Source organism: Scomber japonicus, chromosome 5 (genome assembly GCF_027409825.1).
Source record: "Scomber japonicus isolate fScoJap1 chromosome 5, fScoJap1.pri, whole genome shotgun sequence".
NCBI lineage: Eukaryota > Metazoa > Chordata > Actinopteri > Scombriformes > Scombridae > Scomber > Scomber japonicus.
In genome coordinates, this window is record NC_070582.1 from 19,687,689 (window position 1) to 19,696,239 (window position 8,551).

Consider the following 8,551-nt stretch of genomic DNA (forward strand, 5'->3'; position numbering starts at 1 on the left):
GTCATCTCTGACAGCTGCGGAGTCCCACAAGAGCACTACATTTTTGAACTGTTAGCAGGATGTAGCATTTTTCACTGTTATTGTGGATTTGAGGGCACTATACAGTGCATAAATTTACACATTCAGAATTGAGATAAATATAGTGCACTGTAAAATAAATAGGTTGTGATTTCAGACACAAATGTCGTCTCAAAAACCTGTGATCAGATTCTGATTCTAATTCCTAGATTGGCCAATAGAAATACATAAATTCAGCATTTACAACACAGCCCTGCCCATTCACAGACAAAACACACTGAAAATAGGTTTTCAGGGCCTGTAGACCTCACAAGATTTCATTTATTACAGGGCATCGCACTAGATTGCAGAGTGTTCCTGTTCTTTTTGAACCCTTTGTATGAGATATCATACTAAATGAAAAAGTGCATACCCTTTTACCTAAAGTAACATAGCTCATCCTCTGCACTATATAAAAAACAGAATGCAGAGTGTCCAGAGTGGCATGTCCTTGATTGTGCATTCATTATTTTCTCCATTTTGTTGTTGCTTTTGTTTAACTCTCAGCATGTGTTCATGCATGTGTTCTGCTTTAACCTCCCCATCAGTGAGTGGGAGAGGTTAAAATAACCTCAACAGTGGTTGTCACTTCTATGGAGGACACTCACACACACACACACACACACACACACACACACACATACACACATACACACATACACACACACACACACACTAAAAGATGACTGACTGACTGAAAAAGAGACCTCCAGGAACAACCTCCAGCTGCCACCCCTTATCCAGCTGCACTTGTCCAAAGAGAGCACTCTAGCCTACATTACAATGACACTGACATATATAGTACAGTAGTATAGAGACAGTGTGTCCGCATTAAGGCAGGATAATTGCAATGGCATGTTTCACCAGACCACAGTGGGATCAAGCATTTTACATAATGTTTTATATGTTAATGTAATATGTTATCTGTGCATTCAGAAACACACACAGTCGTATATGTGAGAGGGCTTGGCTTTGCATGCTTACGTTTTAACCTGCAATAAATCAGGGCAGAGGTGAGGTCGGTGTCATACCTTTTCTACGTGTGACAGAAACTAGGCATCAGCCATAATTTGTTTACACTCTCAGAGGAATAATATTCTGACATCATCATTTGTTTGAGAAGAAGGTCACTCACTTGGTGCACACATCTATGGTGATCAATTATAAACCGGCAAAGCCCAATCTAGTCATCCTTCACAAAATATAAAATTCTATTCCTCCTCTCCCATATTTGAACGATTCAAAGAACTGTTTTGCTCTGTAGTCATATGAAATTTGTTTGCTTTATAAATTAATATGCATACATCTTTTTTTTTAGCTAATACGTTTAAGGAAGTGTTGCATTAAAAACAATGTCTGAGACTAGTAGTTACCTTCTTTCTCCCATTAATCTCCTGTCTTTGTTGTTTTGTTCACCTTGACCCAAAAAAAAGACCAGTCTAATTGAAGAACATGCACCACACAAATTGTGTTGAGGCTTTGATTCAAGCTGATTAATGTTTTTAAAACTGTCTTTCTCAGTGTGTTCAAATCCTGTTGTTCTTATAAAGCAAATACATCCATTATAATTATAGCAGGGCCATATTTTTAGATGAGCAAAAATCATGAGGTCACCATATTCTTATTATGCAAAAATGCATTTATCATTGGTTGTAGAAGATAAGTCATATAAGGAGGCATTTAAGAGTGAGAGTGTAGGCTCGGGCCAGCCATGAGTATAGGGGTATGGTAAAAGAGTGCAGTCAGGTGTAGGCTGACTAATCAAGCGTTGAGAGAGGGATGAGAATTGAGTCTGGGCCATTTCTCACTTCTAAGAGGACCATGGATCATTTCTTACAATCCCTTTGTGGGCACAAAAAGGCATCAGTCAGTAGGGAAACTGTGACAGAATTGCTGTGGCCTGCCACCTGACCAACACTTGCTGCTGGAGACTTCATTAACAGATATGGATCTTGAGGCTCAAGGACTTGTTCCCAACACACCCTTAACCTCATAGAACGCTGGCCATAGAGGCTTACCCCAACCCTCTTCCTGTTGTCTTTCTGCAGATCCTATCAAACTGGAATGAGACAAATTATATGGTGGCAGCTTAGCCATTCTTTTCACCACTTCCATCCCCTGCCAATATGAATAGCATAAGCCCCTGACACACTGCTCACTTCAAAAAGATCCATTACGTCTTTGGCTAAACCTTTATCAGTTACCCATTGGCTTAAAATCAATAGATGGGAGGAAAAAAACAGGTGGGCATTAGTGAGCATGCTCCAAAAGACTATGCAAATCTGTGACAGTTCCTGTGCCAAACAGATAACAGGGGAAAGAGAAAGGAAGAGGGGGGAGAGAGAGATTGGCTGCCTTAAAAACACAACCTATCTGTGCTATATTGAGGGGGTTTTAGTCAATGATTTTAAGTCAATTAGCGAGTGATAAAAGGGAGGGGACAGAGAAAGGGAGACAGCATCAGTTATGACAAGACATCTTCACAGATTATTTGCAACAAAGCAACATACAGCCAAATTCAAAGCATATGGCTGACTCAGCTGCTAGAGATAAGAGGGCAGCCACCCTAGAGAAAAGATTCATATTAACGCTACTCATGTAGTCAGGGAAGGACTATTGTCCAGGCTCTTGTTTTCAGCGGTTAACACAAAGACCGTTCCACTCCAGTCCTCAGCTTCTTCATCCTCCACACTAGTGCAGCAAACTTGAACTGACTGAATGGTTGATAGTATAATGTTAATTGTGGACCTGCCTCCCGTTTTTGTTGTTAAAGCTGAAGGGGAGGAGGAGGAAAGGAAAAAAAAGAATAAAGGAAGTTGTCGGTTCCTGTATGTTGCTGGTTATCAGGCACATTAAAGGTTTTACAAACAGCCGAGAGCCTCTTATGAAGCTACTAGCACAACCAGAGCCATGCTGTGCTGGGGAAATAATAAGAGTCTGCTCTTTTTCAACCCACACATACTGTAACAACCAAGAACATTCCGTTTTGTCAAATCAAAGAGCAGCCATCACATTCTGGTGGCGACTGAATATTCAGCAGGGTATTGCACTCATATTTTCCTGAAGAAAATGGAGAAACACTTACGTAGTCATATGAGCTCAGCTTGTTGAGGGCCACCTATACTCACATACATTACCGGGTGTGCTGGCATAAAACACTTCGACCTCTCCACCCATCAATTTAGAGGTATTTCCTTTATGCCTAAAATATGTTAGATTAGACAGGCCACACAAGTGCCCTTATATTCCCTAATATGTACAATACATTCTATTTAAATGGAATTAAAACAAACTCTTGAGAAAACTGACTCTCACTCAACCTGTATTTCAGACTGTTACATAATTGCTGTCCCTGGTTTGTTTTTTTACTGCACCAGAAGGGTACCGATTGTAATGCAGTCATCTTATTGTGAATTTCAGAGCAAATATGCATTTAAATGCAGTAACATAATTTCAGTCATTTTAACCCTCTGTGAATTGTATAGGAAGTCTAGCCTGGAGGGTTTTTTTGAATGAATCCTTGCTGTTCCTATCAACTCACCATGCTCTGTAATTATCGCAGGGGTCATACCATAATTTCCTCTTTATCCGCAAATAGCCTCAGCAGGATCACTTTTGTATTGCAATATAACATTTTTAAACAACCAGTTACCTGCAGGGTTTGAATAGCATTTGTCAAAATCTCTACAACATAAGGAGGATTGGTCGTATTGTATAAAGGGCAACAGTATAAGGTCATGGATAAGGCTTTTCAGTCACCACATACTCGCTTATTTGTGGTAACTATCCATTTAGCTGCCTGATGTCAAGATCATTTGGATTCTTCAGAAAATGCACTGACATATATGGCATCTGCAAAAATCAATAATAAAAGTCCCATTTTTATGATATACATGATATATATGTGATTTGTTTAAATTGCATTGTAGAAGTGTTTGCTCTGCTGAAGTGAGCTTGTGTTGTACCTCATATCATGATGAACCACTCAGAACAGTTTTTTTCTTATTAAGACACAATATATATATTTGCACTTGATAAATATCAGATTCAGATAAGAACTAGAACCTGCAGATGAGTATGTAAGGAAAAGAAACCCACAAACTGTAGAACTGTGGGATACATGTATTTTTCCCCTTCACAGTCACTGAGAAATCAATGTTAAGAACTAAGCTGAGGCATCAAAGACCAACAGCCTATCTGACCTGCATAGAGCCCCACTGTGGGGTATAATGCAGCATTGTACACCAGTTACTTAAAGACCCATTCATGCAGACACTAAGTAAATGCATAGGACCGTAAGATGGGGGGTTTGGGGTAGGATACGATTTACAATACTGCCTCCAGCCTTTACGATTAAACAACTTACACACAAATGGAAATATATTCAGAGAGAAGAAAAAACATCAGATGAAAGTGTTTCTGATTAGAGAAATACAAACCAAAGGTGTTTTATTTTTCATAGCCTCCTTTGTCTCTCCATAAAAATAGTGTTGCTCAAAATAAATTGTTAAAAGAAAAAGGAAAAACAAAGTCATGTTTCAATTTAGTCCATGGAAAAGCCCCAGTATCAGACATTCATTTAATTTCACTTCAATCCTCTCTTTTTTTTCCCTCAAAAAGCAGAACGGTCAGCAAAGCCCTGTATCACTGCACCACGTCTGTTCCTTTGAAAAATTAGCATCGGAATGAGCCCTTGCAGAGACAAGTCAGGCAACTGCTGTAATGCATTACTAAATTAGCCCTAAACACTACACAAGCCATTAAGAAGCATGTCAAAACCTAAGGGAAAAAGAATAATACAAAATGCAACCAATAACAGAACAAAGTATTTGCAGCAACTGTTATTCGTCTGCACTTCATCTTTGCCAGTTGAACCAGTGGGGAATCATGTGCACACTTAATAAACATGTTAAGATACGCTACAACTAAGAAGCACTGGCACTGTCAAATAAACGCAGTTTAGCTCCAGCGAACAGAGGGTTAAATCTTAGCTGCAGAAATTCACTGCAGTCCAAAAGCATTTGGCTGATAGCTACTGAGCAGCACATTCTAACTGTGCCATTACGTTGCTATCCTTTGACAAATGTTTCTATCTAGATTTTGCCTGTGTGTCTTTTTAAGTTCCTTATTCTGGAAATACCATTTTATTGCATATAATATTTGGCACGGTAAAAACTGGAGCTTAAATCTGGGGCTGTACTTAGAAACTGGTGCCTGTATAAAGAGTTTTTTACTGCATCCTAAATATGGTCAAAAAACAAACTAAATGCCTCTTTTCCTACAGGAGACAGTGCCACCTTCTATTATCAATCACAAAAGCAATTCAGTATCTTTGTCTTTTTTTATATAGAAGTCACCAGTTATTAGAAAATAGTTTCAAATTACTTTCTTTCCTAATATAATCTGCATGTCTCTCCACTGCCTGGTAGTTTCATTTATATATATTTGTATTTTTTCATATTTATATATTTATGTATAGGCATGTACAATAAACAAAAAATGTCTCTGCTTTGCACTTCTGTACAAAAGAAAGTTACCGTTTTGCTCTTTGTGCATTCTATTGCATGGACTGGTGAGCAGATAAGTGGAGAGGAGTGGTTGGGGAAGAGTCAGAGATAGATCCACAGGGAGCATTACTCAGATTTGGGTCTCTTGAACCTTTTCCTTGCCGTGAGTAGTCTTAATGACGTAGGGATCAGCAATGGTGCTGATGTGGCTGTGATGCTGTCTGACTGAGCGATGAAGAGAGTTGTTCTGGGTCCAGTGGGCTCCGTAGCCCCCTTGGCGGGATGAGGAGGAGGAGGACACGTACCCAGGCTTAAAGGTGTTACTGTTGTGTTCCACTAACGTAGGCAGTACCAACCCTGTGTCATCAGAGCCACTAGATCCAGAGGTGGGTGGTGGAACTGGAGGAACTTCCTCCTCCATCTGAATGATTTCTATGGTCCTGGCTGCTGCCACCGTGCTCCTCTGTTGATGCCGCTTACGCAACTTATAGAATGCTACCAACATAGCTGCTGCAAGCAAGGTAACAGCAACAAAACAGCCAATGATGATTTTGGTGGTTTTCATCACCTCATCCAGGCTGGCGGCTGGCCCAGTGGGGACTGTAGCAGTGGGTATTGACACCTGCCTTGGAGTCTGAGTGTTTTGGAACAGTACAGTAGGTGTGGAGATGAAGACGGGCTGAAAGACGGAGGGCGAGGCAGGGACAGTCGGCTTAGGTTTAGGGGTCTCTTCCACTGTGGGCTCCAAAAACTCCACTGTTACAGTGGTAAAATAGGACAGATTGGACGTGTTGAGTTCGGCATTGCTGACATTTAGGTAGGCAGAGGCATTGGAGTTTCCTGCCATGTTGCTCACCATGCAGGTGTACACCCCTGTGTCTGATGGGAGAACATTGGAGAAGTTGAGTGTCCCATCATTAAGGACAGATATCCGTGGGTGAGCCGAGCCATGGGTCAGTACAGTCCCATTGGGGAGAAGCCATCGAACTGAGCTCATAGCAGCTGTGCGACATTTCAGTTCTGCCACCCTTGCTGCTGAGATGTTTAGATCTCTAGGAGCATCGAGTATGAATGGTGCTGAACACTGAAAGGTAGTCTGATCCACTTCCACCAGATATCGTCCTCTCATGTGGGCCGGGGTGTGGCAGCGTCCACAGCAGGTAGAATTTGTGGGAATGTATTCTCTGAGCCACCAGGATAGCCACACTACATCACAGTCGCATCGCCAAGGGTTGTGGTGCAGGTGTAGCTCCACCAGGTACTGTAGAGGGGTGAAGAGGTTATGGGGGAGGGATGACAGATTATTATGGGCTAAATTCAGCTCCACCAATGCTGTAATATCATCAAATGCATTCCTCTCAATAGTGGTGATGGCAGAGTTCATAATCCACAGTTTACGTAGATTCTTGAGCCCATGGAAGGCTCCGGGCTTCAGTTCCGGAAAAACATTCTCCGATATTTCGAGCTCCTCCAGTCCCACTAGTGGTGAAAGATTAGGAAACTCCCTCAGGTTGCACATCCCCAAGTTGAGGTACTTGAGGTTTTGAAGGCCTTCGAAAGCCCCATCAGAGATATACTCCAACTTTCTCAGTTCTCCGAGGTCCAGTCTCATGAGGGAGGGAACACGGTTGAAGGCATAAGAGGGGATGCTCTCAATAGGATTGTTTCTAAGCCACAGCTCTCTCAACTTCGACAGGTACTCAAAAGCTCCACTAGGTATGACTGTCAGTCTGTTGTCAAACAGCTCCAGGGTGTTGAGGCTGGTCAAGCCATTGAAAGCCCCCACTTCAATCTGCCTGATGGCATTCCTGCCCAACTGCAGTACCTCCAGGTGATGTAGGTGCCTGAAGGTATCTGCCTGTATGGTCTCTATGCTGTTTTCCATCAGGTTGAGGTACCTGGTGTTGGGTGGGATGTTCGGAGGAACCCTAACCAGGCCTCGGCGGGTACACACCACCTTGCTGAGCTGGTTAGTGCAGGAGCACACACCTGGACAGTTCTGTGGGTTAGCCGAGCCCATTGCTGGGCCTGTGGACTGGCACATACTGAGAGCAGGCACCATGAAGGAGAGCACGGCGAGCAGGGCTGCGTTCCAGGTAGGCTGCACACTAACCTGGCCCAAAGGACTCATGGTGTGGAGGGCTCATTATTCTGCATGGTGGGGGGAGACGGCACACACCAGAGGACAGACCACCCTAGCCTGGCTGGAGCAACTCAAGGCTCCCAAGTTCCATCGACAGTGCAGGGGGATGCTACATCAAAATAGATGTGACAGAAGGAGAAAGGGAGGGTGGTGAGAGACAGAGAGATTAATACAAGAGAAGTAGCAGGGAAAAACAGTGCAGCAATGTAACAAAATTAATAATAGTATCAGTGACGTACCTCATTAGTTTTGAAAGTGGTCCTTTTTGCCTCTTTACAAATGTTAAAAGCAACAGTCATGAATCACATTCATTTATAATTCCCCTCCATGGAAATACATGAGATAGATGTTCTCTTGTTTTCCCTTTCTGAAAAAGTGAGGTGGCCCTCTATTAGCCAAAGGTACAAAATGGCTCCTGGTATTAAAGACTGAGAGCACCATGGAAAGCACTCACAGGCAGAGGTAAGGCCAGGAAGGCTTGGCAGGTGCCTGGATCCCTTCTGCCCCCACTAACTGCCCCCCTGCCAGGCCGCAGACTCCAAAATGCAACTCCACTGTGGATAAATCATAATGATCCATAAAGCACTTAAAAACGACAGAGGAGGAGAGAAGAAGTGACCAACTGAAATAAATAAAAATCCCCAGTTCTCTCGGCTGCTGATACATGTGTTGGCTCATCCGCTGGTCGCCTGTTTGGTAGAAAGACCTCCCTCACTGTGACTTTGCCAAGGGCTAGTCGGTCGGTGATTAGCCCCGTTGTGACAGAGACTGAGAGACAGAAAAAGGCTAAAGAACTCCTGGCACAATCATCCCCCTCTCCTCCTCTGTGTTCCTCTTGCTTCCT

At 42.7% G+C, this 8,551-nt stretch overlaps 1 protein-coding gene across 1 annotated transcript; it reads right to left on the reverse strand.

Moving 5' to 3' along the window:
* Positions 1 to 5,694: 5,694 nt before the first annotated feature.
* lrrc4.2 (leucine rich repeat containing 4.2) lies at positions 5,695 to 7,695 on the reverse strand. Its single transcript, XM_053319274.1, has one exon. It carries the CDS (start codon positions 7,693 to 7,695, stop codon positions 5,695 to 5,697), a length of 2,001 nt encoding a protein of 666 aa, XP_053175249.1.
* Positions 7,696 to 8,551: the final 856 nt, after the last annotated feature.